The sequence below is a fragment of the Halichoeres trimaculatus genome, unplaced genomic scaffold (genome assembly GCF_033239565.1).
Source record: "Halichoeres trimaculatus isolate MK-OKI-2021-1 unplaced genomic scaffold, fHalTri1.1 fHalTri1_scaffold_5, whole genome shotgun sequence".
Taxonomy (NCBI): Eukaryota; Metazoa; Chordata; class Actinopteri; order Labriformes; family Labridae; genus Halichoeres; species Halichoeres trimaculatus.
The window spans coordinates 28,294,873-28,318,774 of record NW_027437183.1 but is presented as its reverse complement, the minus strand read 5'-3'; the positions used below and the strand labels follow the sequence as shown (position 1 = coordinate 28,318,774).

Below are 23,902 nucleotides of genomic sequence, written 5' to 3'. Positions count from 1 at the left end.
GGAACATCTTTGGCAAACATTAGAGCGGAGTAAGTGACAATGGCAGCTGGTGGAGAGGGCCTATGACTTCAGAGGCTTTTCATAGGGCAGAGGATTTCTGCAGCTACAGTTCAAGTCTCATGAGTCCAGACTAATCCTGTAAATATAACTTTACTTACATAATAGTGGAAAAAATACAGTAATTAACTTCAATAATTGGGCCTCTGTCCATACAGTCATGTACATACATAGCTGTGCTGATATATAGTTAAGGATATATAAAATATTCATAAGTTGGTCCTGTATTAAGTACCCCATTGGGGACCACCAGGACATTTATCAAATCAGCACCAGGGTTTGTAGTTATCCTCTTCAGGAAGCTGAGCCTGATTCATTCTGCTGCAGAGAAAATAATATGACAGCCCACCACTGTGGTTTGAATATATATAAATGATCCTTTAAACCTTTATTTGGAGCAAAACATGAACTTTTCTGTTCAAATTAGCCTCATTGTGATTAGCACCCCACTTACTGACTCTTGCGCTAACAGCCCCGCACAGTGAAAAATACTGATTGTCTGCTAAGATAAGTGTATGATCAGAGCATCTAGTCCACCTTCAGATGACAAAATGACCAAATACTGTTTGTAAATAAAGTCTGGAAAAAGTGCTCTTACGTTACTGTTAGCTGAATGAATCTGGAGCTGTCTGAGGTGAAACCTCTTATTTTGTACAACAGAGTCTTTTATCAATATGTTTATTCTTCACATTCAAATGAATTCCTTGTGCTGGCTCATTTTATTAAGTGAGCTGGATGTAAACAATCAAATATGTGTCACATTTGCTGTAACTCCACTCCACAAATGGTAAGGACTTTGGCTCATCATTCAGCTCATCGTATACATGGATCACATTTAGTTCCATGAGGATGATAGACGACATCAGCAGCCACTTTGGAGATGTGTCTGCTCATCTCAGTCACAATGAGATGCAAAGCTAAAGCAAGCTGCACAAACCTGCAGAGCTAAGAATATGAGACAGTGCTAAAATCTGCTTTTTCTTGAGCGTCCCCTTGAGGCTGGCTCCGGAAGTACCAGAAGTCACATACACAAGCGAAAAAAGAGCTGTTTTCGAAGCAGAAATTAACCTATTTACAGCCTGGTTCAAAAAACGTCTCCTGTCTGAGCCGTTAATTTTACAGGGGGTGAATTTTTTCTAACTGCAGTTCAGAGGAAATTATGATCCCGAGCTCCCCCAATAAGAGGCACAGCCCAGGTCACGTGACCGACAGGCGCCCTATAGCTGCACGCAAAGCCCTTGCCACTAGCAATATGGCCGCTATAGCTGATGTGCTTCATTTTCAATTTCAGAAACAGATGGGTGATGTTGAGGAGACTACATCCATGTTATATACAGTCTATGGTTTAAATACACAGCAATTTTCATTTGGAATTAAACATTGAGACAGAGTGGATCGTGGGAACAAATAAGGTGCAATTCCTGATTCCATTAGCAATCTGTAAAAACAATGATTTGCCTTTAATTTCACTTACAACTTTTTTGGGGGCATAAAAAGATAAGTCCTTTCTACAGGATATCCAGGAGTAATGTGCAAGATACACCAACTGGAAAAAACTAATGTGAAATACTATTCATGAAATACATTATCAAGTGAGTGTACTTAATAGCTTACATCATAGATATTAAGAAAATTATTCAATTGAAGCAAATTCCCATCAGCCTCTCAGGAATAGATGATGTAGTTATTTCTTTCCTTCAGAGCCAGGCTTGTTCAAACAGACCATTTTTATCACTTATTTGTCACTTCCAAATAAGCCGGGGAAGGAGGGCCGGCTTCCTCCACTCATTAATAAGATGTGGGGCTGGAGATACTTTTACATATTTCAGATGCTCACTAAGCATGTAGTGTGCATATTTCTGTTAGAATAGTTACATTACAAACTAAAGTTCAATAATATGACAGCTGTGAATCGGTTTGTGAATTTGCATCCAAATATTTGAAAGTGAAACGGCGTGGACCTCTGAGAAGCAAAAGTTTCCCTGCAAACACACCACAGGGGCACTCTGGGACAGCAGGCAGAAGAAAATCAACCTTCTGATTGCGTGTGGACGTGTGTTTGTGGCTGTTCATTGGGCACATGGCCGTGCACGGCGATCAGCATTCGCACGTACAACCAAAGGGATCTTGTTGTCTCTATTTGGAGGAGGTAGTGTAAACAAAATGAAAACATATACCCCAACCTTTCATAAACTTCCCTCATCCAACCCCTAGAGTCATCCAACCAAGGGCCAACTTCCAGACTCAAAATAACTCAGGCAGCTGCCATCAGAACTGTGAGTGTGTGCTTACATGTGTGTGTCTGAGTTTGCAGCGTTTGTTGTATAGTTTCTGAAATGTGCTTTGCATGTCAGATTTGTGAGAGACAATGTTGTGATGAGTTATGCCTGTTTTCCCTAATGTGTGCATTTGTTTATGAGGAGAGCCATCCAAAAATCAGCGTAACTGAAAAAAGACACCACTCCAGTGCAGCAGTTTGGCAGCACCGCAGTTCTTTTTACTAATGACACATTACAGCCACTCTTATAAATGTGACATCTCCACTGAAGCCCTGAGCCATGGAGAGCAGCCTTTAAACCACTTTCATTATCTTTTTTGAGGTCTTTTCAGCAGGGCCAGATCCACACTTTGATAAAGAAATGTGGAACCCATTAACTCCGTCGTACACAAAAGCTGCCTTGAAAGCTTTCTGTGCTGTGTGACTTCTTGTTTACTCTATCGTGCCTTCATTTGCTCATGCGTATATGTATGTGAGTGCACTGGGTGAACTGTTTTTCATTGTGTCTTTTTTACTTCCTCGAACACAACAAAACCATAAGACCATAAGAGAGAAAACACTGCTTACACAGGCTCATTAAAGAGCCAAATGGGCTTCTTAAAGACTTTACTGTGGGGAATAAGCATTTAGCCAGACACAGGCAATTGAAATGTAACTCTGAAACACAAAGGTGGTTTTGTTGAGGCATAGGATGATTGGTCGAAATGAACTGTGTAATACTTTTGTCTCGCTCTGAAGAGAATAATTATTCTGCTGAAGAGGCTAATTTAAGGGTTAGAACGTTGGGATTCAACTTAACTAGTGGGATTACTTGGAATTGAAAAACTAGGCAATGAGGAAAGGTCACTGTGGGTTTGTAGTCTTTTAGAAAACTTCTACATGTTAACCCGTTTTTGTTCTCTTGAGCTCTCACTTCACTCTCTTTGACCTGACTTCAGTTCTGTTTTTCCACCTTATTTTCAGTGTTATATCTCCCCCTGTGGCCTATCAAATAAACAAAAACAAATCAACTGCTATTATGGGAACTAGAGTTGAAACCATAATGCTGCTTGCCACTTGTTTGTGTTGAATGGGATGGGAGTTTGTGAACAAGAAACTTTGGTTCTGTACCCTTCAAGTGATTTAATAATGCAACAAAAGCACATAACGTGTTTTTCATCTGAACATTAAGTACCTAGAACCACTAGTACCTCTAATGATTGGGGACCTATAGCCTGTTGTCTAAGTTTTCACCAAGGCCTGAAGTGCCATGGAGATTATGCCGATCAATTCATTGACAGATGGAGAAAAGAAATGTAAAGTTGATAACCACAAACACTTTGAGCTTAAGGTCTCTGGTTTTTAGGGTCAGTCTTTAAGCTGTAACGAGCTACCCCAAAATTCCACCGCACTCGCCACGTAGTGCAGCGGGGCACTGCGGTCTTGCTCCGATTGTCAAACCCTACTGGAAGCAGCGCACTGCGCCGCACCACGCCCCTCATTTAAGAGGGGGAGGGCTGGAGGGCTGGTCCTCGGAGAGTCACAGGCTCTCATTTGAATAGCGATATTACACGATCGCCATTCACTCCCATAACTTTTGATATGTCAGTCCGCATCTTATCCTTTCTGCCTGTATCCTTATTAAAAGGATTTTTGGGATCATACAGAATATTAAACTTCTCCACTTCCAAGATCAGCTTCTCTTCATCCATGGGGTCGTGTTGCGTCTGGGACCCTCTGACCGACTGTTTACCTGATTCATGTGCCTCCTGATGTGACATATTTATAACATGTTTGGGAAATTTACGGTCGAGAGTTCATGCATTGTGGTTTTTTTTTTTAATCTTCCGGGAACTTCACCAGTGACTTCCCCAGCTAGTTCTTTCTTATCAACAGTGAAGTTACGAGGTTTGGAAGCGGCCGTGCAGAAAATAGACCTAAAGCGTATTTCTCGTGCCTGGGCGCGCTGGCATTTCAGCAGCGGGTGCGGTGGAATTTGCCTGATAGATTACAATGGAAGCTAAGTGATCCGCATTACGTTTCAAGGGCGCTGCGCGGCGCGTGTTGTGGAATTAAGGGGTAAGAGATGCACTTCTGTTGGCAGGCTCAAAGATGACAATTGGTTTAGAATCACCGAACCTAAGTGAATCACTACTGTGTGTTTGATTAGGTTCTGTTTAAAGTTGAAAAAAGAGATATGTTATCTGTTTTGAATAAAGTAGATGTATATTATTCTTTTTTCTTTTTTTTTCTTAAAAAGAAGAATAAGTTTCTGATAAACAGACAGGGTTGTCTACTCTCATCCATCTGTTCCTGCTTGGAAAACTGAAGACGTTCAATGTATATGTGAAAATGTTACAGTGCCAACCAGCCCTTTGACGTGTTTCTCTGTGTGCTCATTGTGTGTGTAAGTTACTAACACATGTGCTGCACATATGTCTAATCTCCCACACAGCCAGTCTATAGGAGAAGATATGAGACGTTTTTCTCAGTCTCATCAAACCAAATACAGTTTGACACAGAAGATTAAAACGGAAAAATCATTGTTGGAAAAAAGATCCCTGAGAACTTTACAGCATTTTTTCAGCAGCTGTGCATAAGGAATTTGAGTAAAATTTTATGGATATCAATGAATCTAAACATGGAGCTGTGATGTTTTAACGTTCTTGTCTGGTGCCATCCAGCAGGCTGATCCATGGTTTACAGAAACAGGGCTTGCAGATGTCAAGCACGTTGATAAAAAAAAACAACAACAACAAAAAAAAGTTTTGGAGAATCATTTATGCCGTTCCATTCGCCATCCGTGGCCTCTTAAAGATTCTTTTCCATCCATCCTTTCCTGCTTCTGCTTCTTTCAACAAACTGAGTCCCATTGCCGGAAAGCTGCATTTACAAACACAATGACTGCCAAAATCTGTAAAAGCTCCAAAGGTCAAAGAGCATTCTTTCAAAGAACTATTTTTAACCTAACAATACAAAGAGCATTCCTTGACAAGACAAAATCTGAAGCAAAGACTGAAAAGATAGAGTTCCAAACAGTTTATTTTGTTTACCAGTAATGCAGTTGAATAAACCATGTCTAACACAGGCTCCTGTTGACAAAACGTATGGCTTAGGCCATGTGAAAAGTGGCATGCATACTTTTTGAAGCCCCTTAACCAGCCTTTTGGTCATGCAGTGTTATAAAAAAAACTCAGACTCCCAATCATGTAATTCAATTTACATACCTCATTGCCAGACATATGTACCACAGCTATGTATAGCTTTGACATACTCAGAGTTATTGGTCTGAATGGTCTCTGGTCTTCCTGAAAGTATGTGGTGAAAGACAGGTGCAACTTTGTCTTCAGTATAAGAATTAAAGAGTTTGATAGAGGATGAAAGACACTGATATTAACAGCCTTTGACATAAAAAAGATCCATTTTGGTTGTTTTACAATGATATTTGCATTAAGGTTTTAGTCTAGCCTACCTTTTTTGTTTTTTAACAAGTGGGAAAGATATGTCTGAGACAGTGTAATAACTTACATTAGCTTTGTCCTTTTTAAAAACTGAATTTCCCCCACTAAGATCAAAACAGTAAAACTTCTTCTTCTTAAACTTTATTATAGTTAAGATGATTTAATCTCTATGCCAGGTCAAAATTATTCTTTAAAAAAAAATAAAAGATTTTCCTTTACTCTGTCAAACATCTGCTGTCCATCTCTTCTCTCCATCACCTCTTTATTTGAAAAGTGACTACAACATGTCTCCTTTGCACCACATGCTTATAAACATCTCTCCGTGTCTCCTCTCTGTTATCATTCCTTTTGCTATCTGCAGCAGTGGCAAACCCAATGAAATGAGCCGACAGCACGGATGAATTAAAAGTGAAGCAAGTGACACCTATAAAAACTGGAAAGAAATAAGGGAGTAGATTGGTTCTTTCCATTACGCAATTAAACTTATTAAAGTCCAGATGTTGACCTCGGCATGACATTCTCCAAATATACAGAATTTCTATCTCACAGTGCCAGTGAATGCCAGGAAACCAACAGAATGGGGCCTTAAAACTATTATTTCTCAGAGTAAATTCAGTCTGGAGAATTAAGGGATTACTGTAAATCTTTAGACCTAAAAGTATTCAAGTAACTCAGAAGCTGGAGCCAGCTGTCCCCAACATGGCTGCTTACTCGCACAGCCTTAATTATATAATGCTGCCACTTAATGAAACAAGCTGTTCCATGTGTTTCTGATAGGCCATGCGTCGAGCCTTTAAGGGCTGATGTTGGCTACGGAAACAGCAAGCAGAACAGATAATCCTTTAACTGGCTCGCCCAAACAAGCACAGCTTCACAGAGTCATACAGTTATGCAGGTACCTGGCAGCTCTTTAGGTGGTTTAATGTGAAAAGGGAATTAACTGGAAAGAGAATAGGGAAAAAAATGTGTATAGAATGGAAGCGTACAATAATAAACCTCAGCTGTCCAGCTGGAGTATCATATGGCTCTATACTGGGACCAGCACTATCTGGATGTATCTTAAATGTTTGTCCAGACATTAACGAACAGTTATACGCTGATGACACAGTTTTATACTTACACGCCAAAACAAAGCATGAAGCCGTGGCCAAATTACCTGCAGCTATAGAACCAGTGTCCCACTAGCTTCAAAATGTGTTTACATCTCAGTACAAAAACAAAAACTACGCATATTTTTTTCTCTTGCCATCTAGCAGAGGGCCATTAGCAAGCATGTTTACCAGTCAAGAGAGAGAAACTTGGTGTGGTGGGACAGATATTAACCCACTGAATTCTGCATGTTCAAATGAAGACAGTACTTCTCTACCTCTCAGACCTTTGATACTTCATTCTTTACTGCACACCAGACAAAGGCTCGGGTCTCAGATGGTTAGGTACTTTGCTGTAGTTTGCCAATCTCTCCTTCAAGGGCCACAAAAAAAATCTATTTTTTGCAGTTTTTCTATTGGTTGATGACCCATGATCATTTTCATTGTCTGGTTTCACTTGTTAAGGATGCATTTTTAATGTGGCCCTGTATTTCACAGGAACCAACACCCTGGCGTTGGTTCCTGTGAAATACAGGCCCACGTGGTTGTCATAAATGCTGTGGTATTATAGTATTTGATCTATAACACTTGGCCAAACATCTCCACTCTATCATTATTTGGACACAGTTTAGAGCAGGGGTTCGCAAACCTTTTTAGACCGTGGACCCCTTTTAGGTGTGACATCTTTCCAAGGACCCTCTCATTATCATAACACTGATTAGCACGATGTAATGATGAACATTCATTCATTCATTTTCTTAACTGCTTATCCTGTTCAGGGTCGCGGGTGGCTGGAGCCTATCCCAGCTGTCATTGGGCGAGAGGCGGGGTAAACCCTGGACTGGTAGCCAGCCAATCCCAGGGCTGACACATAGAGACAAACAACCATTCACACACTCACACCTAGGGACAATTTAGAGTGACCAATTAACCTGACGAGAATGTTTTTGGAAGGAAGCTGGTGTACCTGGAGGTAACCCACGTATGCACGGAGAGAACATGCAAACTCCACACAGAAAGGCCCACCGGCCAAGCTGGGAATCAGACTGGTGACCTTCTTACTGTGAGGCTGCAGCGCTTACCATTGCGCTACCGTGCAGCGCGTAATGATGAACAATGTAGTACTTTCCAACCATAGTATCAGGCTACATTCATACCTTCCAAGTTATTTGTTATGTAAACTTTGAAAAAAATGTTGGCTCCAGTGTTTTTTTATTTTGTTTTATTTTTTATTTATTTATTTTTTTTGTTACTATTGTTGCGTACTATAGAGAGATAGACATTTCACAATAATATCAGAATTAATCTCATGGCATATAAACTAAATTGGGCAGGGGTATTGGAAAAAAATAAAATAGCTGACTTTGCTGGTTTGTTGATATGCTTTTTCGGTGATATAGCACGCTTTTACAATCATTTTTTTAATTATTCTGCAGATCCCTAAGCTATGGTTTGTGGATCTCTGGGGGTCCTGGGACCCCACTTTGAGAACCACTGGTTTAGAGGACATGCACAGTTAGCCTCAAATGAGGGCAGGCTTATAGGAAAAATTAAAAAAAAAAACACTCCACAGAGGACAGAAAGTGAAATCAAGACATGCCTACACAGAGAAACAGCAAAGCACAGCGGGGGTATAGCTCTGAGCTTATGATTATATCAACCAACTTGGAGTTGCTTCAAAGCAACATGTGTTCATTTTTACACCAGTCCTTTAAATTGCTAATCTGCACCTTTGTTATCTCGCAGTTTTAAAATAAAAACACGTGCATGTGTACAGCTACAAGTTATTTCAAAGAAACTGATAATTCAAACCATATGAGAACCAATTTAAACACACACACACACATTCACACACACACACACACACACACACACACACACACACACACACACACACACACACACACACACACACAATATAAGACAAATGTTTGCCATAAATCAGTTAAACTCTACAACAGGATTCCACCAAACGGTGAGGAGTGGGCTTTAGGGAAAAGGAGTTGGTCCTCGAGTGTGATGTTCTTGCAGTCATTTAAGTTATCCCTCTGTCCTTCAGGGAGTGAATATCAGGCAGAACTAATGGTGAGGCTGCAAGTTAGAGAGAAGATTAACTCCTACAACAACAGTGAACATCTGCTTTTATGCAGGATGTCTGGGGTTGCAAGGGGAACCATGGGCTCTAAATTTGGCGCAGAGATGGGTTGTTTGGAAGTGTTTATAAGTGAGTGCATGGACTCTCTGTCCACCAGGAGATAAATGGCTTCCCACTCACATTCACACATTAAATCATTGTAGAAGAAGCGGCTGTGTTCTTCTGCTTTATCATTGCACACATGTATACGGAGTGTGTGATCATGGCTTACTTCTGCAGAGTGAGGCTGAGGTTGCCAGAGCAGCTCTTGATTTTATTCTGGGCCTCCAAGTGGTTCATGCCCTCCGTCGCGATGCCATCGATAGACAGAACCAGATCTCCAACAGCAATTCCACCTTTAGTTGCCTTCCCAGCATCTGTCAGCTGCAAAACACAAAACCAGTAAGACCAAAGTCAGACTTATGAAACAGAAGACTGATTTAAGTTGATGTGAAAATAAGTATTCCCTTTATTTTAGCATTTAGCCAAAGCTAATGAAAGACCTCATCCTTTACCACATGATGGAGGGTCTGGTGTTCATTCACTGATGTGTGTCTAATAGCTGAAGCTTTTACTCTGAGTTACCTTCGTTTCTTCTTTACGACCTGCTGTCAAACTGGGCTTACAACATGGGCGAGGGAAGAGAAAGTTCAAAACGTTTAACCACAGCATGTGGAAGAAAAGACGGAGCAGTCATAATGCATTTTCTTTGGTGGCAGGAAGCTAAGGAAGCAAGCCAAGACAGTTCTCTCAAAAGAAAAGGTTTAGCTTAGTCTACCCTGAGGGGTTTCAGAGCATTCCCAGGCCAGGTTTGGTACCCCCTTCCCTTTATGAAGTTTCAAAATGTGGAGCAAGTTCTTAGACTACCCCGCTCGTCCCCAAGTTGGATGTAAAACCTTAAGTGTAGAGTGTAAAGTTGCAGTCCATCCATCCATATCCATCCATCTATTATCTGGAGCCTATCCCAGCTGTCACTGGCGCAAGGTAGGGTGCCTCCTGGACTGTTCTCCAGCCAATTACAGGGCTATCATGTGGACACAGACAACCATTATGCACACACCTCGCTCACATTGGCTCCAGAACGGTTTCAGTCCAGATTCTGTGCGGATTTTCCACAAGCTGCCACTCACATCAGCTCCAGATAGAGGCTGTGGCTGGCTCCGGTACCGGGTACAGAAAGGGCACTCGGGATATTACAAGTTCACATGGGTTCACGTTCTTGTCTGGACTTCGCGTGAGAACAAGCTAAATGTATTTGCCTGTAACACTGCACGCTGTCAAGTGCATTTGGAATTATTTCCCTCTACAATGAGTAATTACATAAACCTTTATTCCTTAATTTTTTTATTATTTTAAATAACTTTACTTTTTTCTTTTCTTGTATTATCCTTATAACAAGGATGGGATGTGTCATATAAAATGGAATGACTTTCCACTTCAAGGATGAGTCTCTCGTCCATTGTTGTCGTCAAACTGAGTGAGGAGATGCTGTGCTGCTCACTTTTTGCGACCTCGTGTCACCGGGTGTGATGTAATGTTTACATTTACTACTAGCGCGACTGTGCTGTCAAAGAAGACTCAAGTTACATTTTTTTTACACTGATTTTATTTGGAAAAACAACGGATCTTCATTCCACCTGGCAATTTACTTCTTGTGTAGCTCGTCATATTTCATTCAGCTTGATGCAGACCCTCTCTGGTGTCCAGGAAAAATTGACTTCTTATGGATTCTTCCTATTGTGCCCTACGGCTCCCGCAAGCAGACTCGCACCATGTGGGGCTAATGTGAGCCTACAACTGTGATTTTAATGATACGGATTACATGCACAAGCCGCACCGTACCCGCATAGGATTCAGGGGTACACCAACTAGCTGAAACAAGCTGAGGCAACAGCACTAACCACTGCACCATTGTGCAGCTCTCCCCTGTCTTCATCAATTCAGCAGGTAGTATTTACTATCTCACCTCAGGATTCAATTTAACCCTCAAAACTAACAACAAAAACAAAACAAAAATGAATCTTGAATTTGTGTACTTTTCATTGCAGTTACTGTTGATGGTCACAGTTAGAAGAACCTAATAAAATCATATCACACACAACAAGCAGATATGTGATCTGGAAACATTCTTCACACAGTTGCAACTTAAAATCATGCCAGAGAAAAAAACACCACCACCAACATGGGTTTAGTCCAGCAGAGTGCCAACACAACTCTTACTTTGGTTATTCAAGGGCAGGTTAGCTTGTAGCTGTAGAAGCTGCAGTGCATCACTTCCCAGCAGCACCAACTAGCACCCACCCTTAGATACCAGTCTTTCGACTGTAAAAGTCCATGAAATAAATGTTCGATCAGACTCTTGAAATTTCCATTCTTGGGCACCCTGCAGGGGAATGTTTGTTAGTCCAGTGTTCACTCACCAATTCCTTTAGAAGACTGTTTTGAGTTTCTCTACTTTGACAGTTTTGTATTACTGTAATGTTATTTCAGTTGAGCAAACGAAGAAGAATTTGATCAAGTGAGTCAGTTTGATCAGTGCTCTGGAAAATCTCAGAGGCCAAGAGAAGTCAACTTTAAATGATGGTGCCAGTACCAGATCAGGCAAGATTTAATCAGATCACAAAGGACTCAGCAATAGAAACAAGGTGCTAGATTTTTATCAAGGGCTCTGCTGTCTGTATGAGAACACTACTGCTTGTAGCTGCCAGGTAAAGAAAAAAAAACAAGCAGATAATGTGGGGCTCTATTTGAACAGTTTGAGCTAGTTTTCAACATTTAACATGACTTAAGGATGATGAGGTTGAAAAAAATAAATAAATAAATAACACGATCTTACGAAACAATTTACTGTTTCAGTAAAGACGAGGTGTGTAAAGGTCCAGTAAAAAGCAATTTTCCCATTACACTTCTCAACAAACACAATTAAAAAGGTGTCAAATAGCTAATGGGACACGACATGGTGTACACACTTAGCAGTTTTATTGTTTTGGGGGAATCAGCATTGTTGCACATCATAAATTATGCAGACTTTCAGTTTCTTTTCTCACTGTTTTTCAGTTAACTCATGGTTTATATATCTGTTTCCAAACTGAGTTTAATTGCTGCACTTCCACTGTGCGGGAAGCTGGTTAATTTGAAACACGTTGGGGCTACATAATACAACTCACATTAAACTGCTTCAGTACAATTTTATTCCAGTCTTGTGTCTGAACATGGCTTCATTGTGCTTTTATGTTGTACTTTATCAATTCTGTGCTTGGTGGTTCCTCTTTCATAGATAACAACAGGTATTTGGCTTTTTTCATACCCTTAACTGGTGTTGTTTACTATCTATCTGTGAGCAATGCTTGACATATTTTGTAAACAAGTATTGGAAAAAAAGTTGTTTTTTCACGTTTTCATTAATCTAACAATCTGATGTCTCTTATAAAACAGAAGAGAGCGTTAATCAAAGTAGTTGTTTTATTAAATGCTCTGAACTCATAGACTGCTTTGCCGACAGACAGAGACAGAGTAACTCACTGTGGCAGCTCGTGTCATTTAAACCAGAGTACCTCTTATCAGCAGGTTGAGGGAGGACAGTGACAAATTTGGAAGTGTGTGCAGGATGTTACACATTGTGTCTCTTGTCTCTTTCCCATGACGCCTAAGCTTTGTATCTTCATTTAGACCAACGTGACGTATCACTACATCAGTCAGTGATATAATACTCTGCGGTATTGGCATTTTTTTTTAAATGCAGTAATAACATCAGAGCAATCAGATGAAGGGGCAGTTCTGTGTGTTTAAATAAAACTGGATTAATATATTTCTTTATTCAAAGTTTGCAAAGAGCAGGCCGTCGGCAGCTGTGGTTCTGACCATTCTTGGTCACACATAAGGTCTGCGTATGTCCGATGGGGGAGTGAGGTCATCTGTTTCTTTTGACACTATGAAAAAGGACCACACAGGCCACTTCACTGAACACACACATACCACTCCTGTGCTCGCCCTAGCTTTGCAGTGACTCTTAGCTGCCACATATCACTTCCAGAGCAGCGATTGAATTTGAAAGAAAAACATGTTCCTACTGAATGAGAAGTGACAGCCAAGGATGAAAGGGTGTGATGTGGGTTTAGCTGTCTTTGGCATGTTTCATCCTTTCTGCGTGTGTGCATGTGTGTGTGTTTGCCTCTATCTTTGTCTCTCACTCACCCACTCACTCACTCACACAAACACAAAGACAGACAGACAGACAGACACAGGCAGGGCTAATAAAAGTGGCTCTGCACCCGGATTAGCTCTGAGGCTCTGCAGCCCCAACCTTTTATAGTCATATTAGCCCAACACACGCAACATCACTCACCACCCTCAAAACCACATAGGGTAGGAAGAAGAGGGAGTAACAAGGGCTCGACTTGACACTGATTAAAATTGCATGGATGGAAAAGAGCAAAGAAACAAAAGGAAAGGGAAGAGAAACTATTACAGGGCTCTCTGGATATGTGGCCTGTTCCTCTCTAACATCTTGACCTTTTTTAAGCAGCATGCTAACCACTCTGGCACTGTCATGAACAATCACCACCAAGGAATGTTTAATTTTAAGTTCTCCCCTCAGTTATTGCTCTCTTCCTGCTTTGTACACACACTCAGTCAAACAGACACAGGCCAACAAAACATTTCTCTGCTGTCCATGCATCAAGTGACAAAAAGAAGACCATAAAACAAATGGAAAATAAATCGCATGTCAGTTACTGTATCTGGATTGTGTTTCAATATAACAAACATTTGTTTTCAATCCCTGTGATTAAAAAGACTCCAAGTAGTTTCAATTTACATATCAAAGAAGATGAAACAAATCTTTGAGAAAATCAAATGCAGAAATCTGAATAATTTGTTGTTTCAACAAGCCGAGTTTCCCAGAGTTTGATTAATGGCTGTGCTGCTTTGGCTCAGGCAAAAAAAACAGCAGCTTCAACACTTTGCACATATTACGTATGTGTGACTTCATGCTGCTTTACGAAGCACTGTCTCTAGCTGTGGCTGAGCCTGGCTCTTTATATGCATGGACATTTGCTGACAGTTAGATAAGACTGAAATGAATAACCTTGCTGGAATCTAAAAAAAAAAATCCTAACACTATCATCCTGACACTGAGAATGCAGAGTCAGGGAGGAAAGCAGATTAAATCACATTTTGAGTTGGTATTGATGTAAGAGAAAAAGAAACAATGTTTTTATGGCAGTGAGATTTAAATCAACAACACTAATATATATATATATATATATATATATATATATATATATATATATATATATACTGTCCCATTAAGTAAATGAACACAAAATGCCTACAGTTAATCTTAAAGTCAGACTTTCAACAACAATACATAAAAAACCTTTGTAACTGTGCGTTCACACCAAAAGAGGCAAAAGGGGCAAAAGCGACAAGCACGCTGGAAGTTAATCCATTTTCAATGAGAGTCCGGAGTCCTGAGCAGCTAAAGTGGCTAAAGCGTCAAAAGTGTCAAAAGCATCAAAAGCGGCACCAGATGAGAAGATGAGCCTTGGTCAGCCTTATGGTAACTAGCTATGACACAGTTCAGCGGCAAACGGTGGCCACCAATCAGAGTAGAGATGTCCTTTGACCAAGCGGGCCCTAAAGAAGAATGCATGTAACTTCCTAGTTCCATCATGGATACCAAAAAGCTCATAAATAGTGTTTGGGCTCGTCCTATTCTGTTTAATGTCCACCTTTTTGGCTACCGTGACCAACAACAAAAAAATGTTGCCTGGGATCATGTTGCAGAGATGGTAGGTTGCTCTGGTGAGTTAAAAAAAATGTGTAGTAACAGCAGAAAATAGCGGAGTTAAGTGTAGTCTGTGGCAAAGACCTAGCCTAGCCTAGCATGTAAGCATTTGTTGCTTCATCTGATTGAGATGACACCAGAACTCCAGACTAAATTTTTTCAGCAACCATCTGAGGTTTATGCTGGGGGGGCGCAGGATACTTTAATTCTCAAACAGTCTCCTGCTGGATCCTTCTGTGGATGGCTTTGTACCCAACTGTGCGCCAGGATCTGAACGGACGCCGGTGACCTGGATTTTACTTGCTCCGCTCATGACTGATTAGATGGTGATTTTACATTATGTTCATGCTATGCTATAAAAGTTGTGCTGAAGTTGAACAACAGCAAGCAGATGCTGCTGTGCGGCTCCTTTAAATGACAAGCGCAATTTTACTTTGACCCCTGACAATAACAACCTCACAGAGACTTATCTTCAAATTGTTATCAGCCTCGTTCCAGAGGTTGCAGGCTGTTGTTTTCCGCACCCTAGGTTGGTAAAAATTTAGGTACAAAAAAACAACTAAGCTCACTATTTATGCAAAAGTGGAAGAAAAGACCCTTGTTCAAAAGAAAGAGAAAAACAGATGTGCTGTGGTAAAACCTTTGCAGATGAATTCACAGTTGTGTTTCCAGTAACATCACTTTTCAACACATTTTCTGCCTGATTTAATTGCTGTAAAAAAAAATAAAAGAAAGAAAATAAACAAAGTTTCCAACACTTAGAAAAGACACCATGCTGGAGTGCTGAAACAGTGTCTGGTTTGAAGATACATTGACCAGCCTAAGTGCTTTTGACAAAGGCTGCTTTCAGCGAGTGGACTGACAGAGATGACAGGCAGATGGTTCACATCACGCTAGCAGTGAAAACCCTGGAAGTAGTAGACATGGACTGGAGATTGATACCGGCAAGTCTAGCAACAAAAAAACATTCACAACCTTGAGAAAAAATGTATATATTTACACATATTTCAGGATAAATGTTCAGGTTTTTTAATTTGAATCACAGGCAGAAATTTGATCTTGGTGAAAAATGCTTAAGAAAACCCAACTAAGTATTTCCCTTTCAAATGGAAAGACAAAAGAGACAGAATGTAGGTCTGCCACTCTGTTTTAAGAGGTACCAAAATATCAAGGGCTCAGGAAAACAGCATTACAGCTTTTGTTGTCAAGCCAAGCTGATATCTTTGATAGTTTTGAGCTCATTTGCAGCAGCACACCACCCAAAATAACTTTCACCCATGAGTTAAAAAAAGGTTCTTTACAAAAAAGTGTTTAGTAGTTCACTAGAAAAAGACACAAATAAAGCTGGAGAGCATCAACCATTCATTTACATCAAGGTGTACTTAACCTCTACATGACTATTTGCATGATGTGAACTGAAGCAATAGACTCGTATAAGATAAATAAGTCAATATAACATCAGTATCTACAAAATCATGTTGTGTTGTGCAAGAAAACTGCTCTTTGCTAACCCCAACGTGAACAAGCCAGTATTCACAGCCAGTCTCAATGATGTGATTGTCATGGTGCCGGGGGACCCAGCATTGGCAGAGCTGGGAAACACACGTCCAGGAGCAGAGCCATAGGAACACAAGACTGGATTGTTCTTATTCCATATGAACACACAGGGGGACATTTGTACGTCATCAGTGACACACACTTACAGAAGCTGTAAGTGATCCTAAATGTGGGTTTGAAGTTATTGGGTATGTCTGGTTTAACTGTTAAAAGCTACTGGTATGCTAACTTGTCTGAAAGCCTGAATAAGCTACATGTCAGTGGGGGAACATTTATCCAGGGGTGATGGGCTTAAAAACTGCCTGTACAGGAGAACAAGAGCTGATGCTCAGAGAAAAATTGAATTGGATTTGGTACTTCACCAGTTAACACAAAAACTTCTGGCATCTAAACCATTAGAAAAAGTTGCCTTATGTAATTGTAGGAATCAGTCTTCAGGGTCTGGAGTCCAGTGCTTCATATCGAAACAGAGCCTCATCAAAGAGTCAAAAAACATAGAGGATAGGAACTGCTATAGAGATTTATTCCCTTCTTCTGATCTCTTAAAGCACAGTCATTGAAATTTTAGGTTATTGCCACTTAGTATTCAAGTTGTGCTGATAAATTGTGTTGTATATCTCTTTATGAATACTTTTATCATTGCAATGTCTTGGTATGGACGCCTTTGTGATGTTACCAGTAAGAACAGATGACTATCAGCATACATAATGGCCAGATAAGAATGTTTCCAAAAAATATGCTACCCGTTCTTCTCTTCCCATGAATCACTCAGGTATCATAGATCAAAGATCCGAGGTTAAGAAAAGAAAAATTACATCATTAAAAGCCAGAATAACTGAATGCCAAACTATGCAAGTTGAAAAAACAATGAATTTAAATCCACATTTTCAGGACTGATAAATTGTTGAGCTCTGTGTGAACTCAGAAAAGTGTAGCCTGTTGCGCTGTCAGAATAATACAAGTCTACCCCAACATGCACACAAGCACTGACGGATTGATTTGTGGGGAGGAAATGATAGATGTTGATTCTGGCAGCAGGGCTGTTTTCCTAAGACAGAGAGATACTCACAGGGAGATATGGGACTTGTTAGATTAAGACAGAATTAAGTACTATTGACTCAGATGAAAGAGCTGTCAAGTGGCTCCAGCAGTCTGGTATGAAAGGTTAAGGCGTTAAGTTTGCAGCAGCACTGGTATGAGACCCATGGTCTCAGACCAGTGTTGTGAGAGGAAGAACTGCAACACAAGAAAGAGGAGGTGAGTAGAGTGAGGCGCAAAGACAGAGGCTATATTTCAAACAGAGCCGTCACTGTGGTCAGTTGTCATCGCCTGCTGAAAAGCATCAGAGGGGAGGCAGGCCATCTCTGATGCTGTTCCAGGAACTGCGTTCTTCCTTGAAAAGGTTTTAGTATAGATTAGCTGTCCGGTCAACTTGCTTTGGTCAAAGCAAAGCAGCATCCAGCTTGACTGCCAGTTCTTCAAAACCTGTTTTTATCTTTCAGCTCAGAGCTCCTGGGAAGGGTTTGATCAATAGTATTGGACTCATTGGTGGTCTGAGCTAAAAACACCATGTAGGAGACTGAAATTCTTTATAGATCTACAATTCAGTCTTCTCTACTTGTTAAGATATTTCAAACAACATTAAGAACTCAAAAAAGACTCCCGACAAATTACCCTTTCTTGTAAAAGTTTGTTGACACTAACCCTTGATTTAGACATTTCTGGAGACCAGTTTATCTTGGTGAAATCGTAAGAAGCAGTCCTTGAAAAGGTAGGAGGTAGTTTTACACCCACCCTTAAACTTTCCTGTCATGACATTCTTCCCCAATAAAGACATAAGAGCCCAAAAGATACAAAAATCTGCAATACTCAAGATGCACTCTCATTAATCTTGAACCCCATTCTACCAGCTTTTAAAACCTGTCAACAGATCTGAGATCAGTTTGTCAGGAGTGGGTGCGGTCATGAGAGGCGACCTGTGAAATCATTCGTCTATTCTTAGAAGCCTAATGCACAGGCTCCCCCCGGGCTGCCTGCTCTTAAATTATTTTAGCAGGAGAACCTGTAAGTGGGCTGCCCTCAAACAAGCTTTAAGTATTGATTCCGTGTTGTAAATATAACTGTGAATAGTAAACAACCTTTCCTGTCTATACACATGGGAGAAAAGCCTAAAAAGCTTCAGATCTCTGATATCACAATGTTTTTTTTACTGAGGAGCAGGAGGAAGTTGCTTTCAGCTCAGTTTTTTCCTGCAGTGTATCAGTTCAATGGTTGCTTCAGTGAAAGACAAGGTAATAAGGTGGCATAGTGCCTCTGGAGCAGCCACGTTACCAAACAGCCATTCTCTCTCAAAGTCAACAGCCTCTTGTAAGTGAAACTGAAAACTCCTGTTTGAGCTTTTACTGAATCCATTCTTAAAAAGACCATCAGCAGGCATGTTACCTTTACGACAATATTTTCCTTTTGCCTGTAAATATCTCCTTTTATGGACAATGTTTGACTGGAATGCTGTTGTAAAACATTTTATAGGCACTTTGAGAAGTAACACTGTCAATCTTGGCTTGTTCCTAAAACTGTTTTTTTTTCTAAACAGTGGGGAGAAAAGAAGAAAAAAAAAAGTTGTGAAACATCAAGTCACTGTGCTGAGAGTTCAGGGTGTGCAGTTTTGGGTTTTGGAAGCGTGACCCCATATGATTCAGTGTCTGTCATGTCAAAACCCTCAGTATGTTCACATTTGTGTAGAGCTTAGCAACAGCAGCTGTTGGTGTGAGTGTGGTTTGGCAGCAGTGGCTTGTTCTCTAATAACCTCTGGTCTATACCTTTTGAGTACCAGCCTTGTGGGAGCTGGCACTGAGCGATCTGAGTCTGTTTCTATGTGCCAGTGTACATGGGCAGATGGTTGGTGCTTAGTGGTCAGAAGTCCTGCCTTTCATTGCCATTGAATAAATGCAGTGAAAGAGACATGGGTTCAAACAATTCAGACTGAGGGAGAAGGTGAAGGTATGATATATACATATATATATTTTTGTATTCACTTTTTATTTGTGTATGTACCAGTGGTGGCTGCTGGTCAGTCAAGGAGGGGAAGCTTGTTTTTTTTTCTGGCCTACATAATAAATTTATTTAAGCGTAAATTTTACCCTCCATTCATTTTCAAGAAAATGATCTGTGACCCTGTCGTACGAACCAGGTGTTTTTCCCAGGGATTTTACCAGCATTCTCTCAACGCTCGTTTTTAAGAAAGGTAAACTCGCTGGGGATCGATGAAGCCTCTGGATCAGTCCAGAACAACTGAGACGATGCTCTGGTGAAGGGTTATTTGATCGCTGACTGGCTCATTTCACTGTCAATCAAAAAGGGATTCGGCCTCAGACAGGTCATCCAATCATCACACAGAAGCCCAGCGTCCAGGCCAGTCCACTGCCTCATAGACCCCCAGAGACGCTGAGCGTCCGATGGGCGGGACAAAGCCCAGCGTTTATCCAATGACCGTCCAGTTTCCACAGTGGAACAACCCACTCTAAGGTTCTCCGCTGAAGTCAGAAGACGCTGAGCATCCAACTGTGTTAAAGCGCTGAGACGCTGCGGAGATGAATAAGAAGGAAGTGGAGCCAGTTACCTGTGATAGGAGCTGATTCTGAACAAAAGATGAAGGAATTCTAGGACATATTTTGTCAATGAAATGTACACACAGCAGAACATATCACCACTTTTTTGGGTACATTTTAGGGGAAGCTGAGCTTCCCTTGCAGTCTTAGAGCAATCGCCACTGGTATGTATGTACTGATCTATTGAAATTGACAATAAATAAACAGTTTGATCAGAGTTGACCATTACACTAATTTTCATCTGCTATTAGCAACCCGTTTCATGTCGATGCTAACCAGTGCTGGGTTCGCTGGGGAAAAGGAGGCTAGGTTGACGTGCTGGTACTGAGGTGCACTAAGAGGAGAGGACATCAACCTGTACTTTCATTAATCATTACGCGGAGTGCAAGATCTACTTCTAATACGACGAATGAGCTAGCAGTGCCAACCCAGCTCCTAAGTGAACACCGGCAGAGTACCATCATGCTATACACAGACACAGCTAACAGAGCTAACAGAGCTAACACCAGACATGTATTCCACATTGGAAGGATTTCACCTGCTGTGAGCAGATAGGATACAGGAGAGTGAGACTGATCAGACTGGTTAAGAAGGCCAGCTCAGTCCTGCACCCTGTGGAGGTGGTGCTTGACAGGAGGATTGCAAATAAGCTGTTGTCTCTGATGGACATTTTTTGTCTATTCTATTCTGTTCTGTTCTAGTCCCAGACAGGTCATAGCAGAGCTCATAACAATAGATAGAGAAAAATTATGATTGGTAGGAACAAGACATCATGAGTGCAAACTCAGTGCCTACTCTGTTAGGTAATTTCAAACCTGAATCACTGTTTGTCTGTTTTATAAAATTACAGTATAAAAAAATGTTACAGAAAGTAAAAGCCAGACAACTATGTAAAAAAAAATTCTGTAATGTTATTTCCATTGCCTTAACCTCTTGAGACCCAGCGTCTACATATGTGGACATTTCATTTCTGCGTCTAAAATCCATGATACTTTTTTTTTTTTTTTTAAATTTTGAGCGATTCCCCAAATTTGGGGACACTTCCCACATCATCTTTTGTTGAAATCAGAACATTACACCCATTTACTGAAAAAAACAACATATTTAAGTTAAATAAAACTACTTACAAACAGCTAATAGAGAACTCTTAGCACAAATAATCAAACTTCTCGTACAATGACCAAGTTTAGTTATTTTACTTATCAGGTCTTACGTATCCCTTATAGCAAATTGAGTTAAAAATGCACACCAGACAAAAGCTCAGGTATTAAGAGGTTAAACCACTTTGAGTGAGAGACAAGGTGATTTGAGGCGCTTGAATATGACCAATGGATTAAAACTTTGGTCATTAAGATAAAGGAAAGCAACTTTTTTGTCTGACACATGAACAAGACTAGACCAGCTGAGATATTACTTTGTCCACAGGGGACAACAAAATCATCACAAACAGAAAGTCCCTCACAGGAGCTTTAAATTAGAGTTCATTTTCAAGAACATTATTTTTATTCATCAAACTTTGAAGCAATGACATTATGAAAACTGGACTGATATTGTGTTTTTTCTTTGATGTGACACAAGGCTGCAATTATTCAAAGTATAATAAGCCATGTGATTAATTCAAAATAAGCTTAATGTATTTCAGGACAAGTACTTATTCATAACCCTGCAGACTTTCTGAAAGCTTAAACTATATCACTTTCAGTGTAATAATGCGATAAAGTTCATGGGAGAGACGCTTGGAAGTTTAAGGTTATATATCGTCCTTGTAAGAAAAACTTTACCAAGAATAGCATCTGCTCCTAAGTATCACCATCAATACAGGTTTACATGATTTCTTGCGATAACATCAAGTTTTTTCTTTATTTCATTTCAGGTGTGACACAACTCATGAAGAAATTCATCGTTATCTCCTGATTTTTTTTTCCTGCTCTGCCGTCTGTTCATCATTTGTTTTCTCTGTTACCAAGAAGGCATCTCAAGTCATTTTGATTCTCTGTGTGCCACACACACACACACACACACACACACACACACACACACACACACACACACACACACACACACACACACACACACACACACACACACACACACACACATGCACAACTGTGGTAAAAATACACATGGCCTCAGTTAGTGGGAAAAGTATCACATCCAAAGTAATAACACAAATATGGCAACCCAAAGCAGCCCCTAGGGGGACTGGCACAGGACCTGGCGAGCCATCCATCTCATGTTGCTGTGTGCCTGTACACCGCCTGTGTTTGTAATCTGTGCCTTTGTAAGTGCATGTGAATATACTGCAAGTGCAAATGTGGGCGTATACGACAGAAGCTTGAGCAAACTTAAACACAGATCATCTTGTGCCAGGATCAGCCTTTGGTTGAAGTGATGAGAAAAGCTTTGTTTGTGTCAACTTCAACGTGTGAATGAACATCAGACTTTGAGGGCAACAAAAGGTTACAATTGAAGGCGGCGAAACCAAGGGACCATCAAGTTCCTTGCTCACGCAAAAACAAACCAAAGCCAAGATTTGTGTGCCAAAACTTTGATTGCTGCACCATCATCACAGACAGTAAAATGGAATGCCTGCAGAGAGCGGGGAAAGGTTTCCTGCGTGGTCAATACATGACAGATGGTGTATGATTAAGTAGAGCTATCGCTGGGAGTGGTGGGGGTTGAATCAGGGAGACACTGGGAGAAGGGAGAGGTGGTGAAAAGACCACCACAGAGAGGAGGGTGAAGACAGAGGGAAATGAACGAAGCATGGAAATCAGTTAAATGACTGAACAGCTATACGGGATTGTTGTGACGCCATCCTGTATAGTGTGATTGTGTGGTAATGAATGTGTGAGAGGTTTTCACATTAAGCAGGTGTAAGAGAAAGTCTATCATGTGCTTGTGTCTTACCCTAGAGATGGTGAGGGGCATGTTGAAGTCCTTCCCCCCCTGCAGTCTGAAGCCCCAGGGGGCGGGTCCTAACAGAGTGACGCTGTAGTTGCTGCTCATGGTCTTCCTGATGGTGTAAAACACGCTCTTGGTTTTGATGTCACAGAAGAGTGATGGAAATCCTGCAGCAGGTCAAGTGATACTGATGAAGTCAGTGGTGTTGCTGATGGTTCAGTCCAAAGTGCTGTGGCTACCTCTGAGATGTTTCAAGATCTGAGGGAAGATAAGAAAGAAAAGCATACGTTAGATTTGTCTTTACATTGTTACATAAGACAAAGGGAGCGATTGGAAAACTGCAGTGACCAGCTTGAGGTGTTGATGCTACACACAAGGGGAGAGAACGATGACAAGGGAGATGATGAAAAGTTGCAAGATAAAAGACATATTGAAAATGTCCCATATTCAATTTTATGGTTGAAAATTAAAGAAATGATGACACTACATTATGAAAAAAATTGAACACCCTATAACAAAACCTTCACTAATGAGACAATATGAAAGAAGTATTTCTCTCCAGCTATATATCAGCATTTCAACAGCATGAATGAGTTACAATACCACCAGCTAAAGAGCAAAGCTAACATTAATTTATAAATGTTTCTTATTTAAAGCTCCTATTGTGTAAAAGGAAAAGCTGTACCTCTTCAGAGTTTATTCCAGTGAGCAGAATAATTCCTTCACAAGCAGGTAGACAATGTAATCCCCTGGACTATCCCCTTACCAGTCAACACACAGTGTGTGTGAGAGCGCCGCAGAGGGATGCAACGCTCTTATATATCAGCTAATGACAGAGGGGAGGGGCAAGGTGGAGGAAGGGAAAGAGTAAGAGAGAGAGGCGAGAGGGGGACTGAGGAGAGGTTAGTTTTAGGGGAGAGAGGGAGGAGGAAGAGGAGGGGAATGGCAGATGGGTGGAGTGAGGGGAACACAGACGAGAAATCAACAGGATGATATGAAGGGGGAGACTACGGGATGGGAGGAGTGATCCCTCAGAAAAAAAAAAAAA

At 40.8% G+C, this 23,902-nt stretch overlaps 1 protein-coding gene across 3 annotated transcripts in view; it reads right to left on the bottom strand.

Moving 5' to 3' along the window:
- Positions 1-23,669, bottom strand: part of pdlim5a (PDZ and LIM domain 5a) — a 69,149-nt gene extending 45,480 nt beyond the window's left edge. For all 3 annotated transcript variants that reach the window (XM_074671398.1, XM_074671399.1, XM_074671400.1), the window contains exons 1-3: positions 23,540-23,669; positions 22,861-23,112; positions 9,230-9,381 (exon numbers count right to left, since the gene is read on the bottom strand). In XM_074671398.1, coding sequence (XP_074527499.1) covers positions 9,230-9,381; positions 22,861-22,959 — 251 coding nt within the window. In that variant the 5' untranslated portion in view covers positions 22,960-23,112; positions 23,540-23,669. The remainder of the gene's footprint in view (positions 1-9,229; positions 9,382-22,860; positions 23,113-23,539) is intronic.
- Positions 23,670-23,902: the final 233 nt, after the last annotated feature.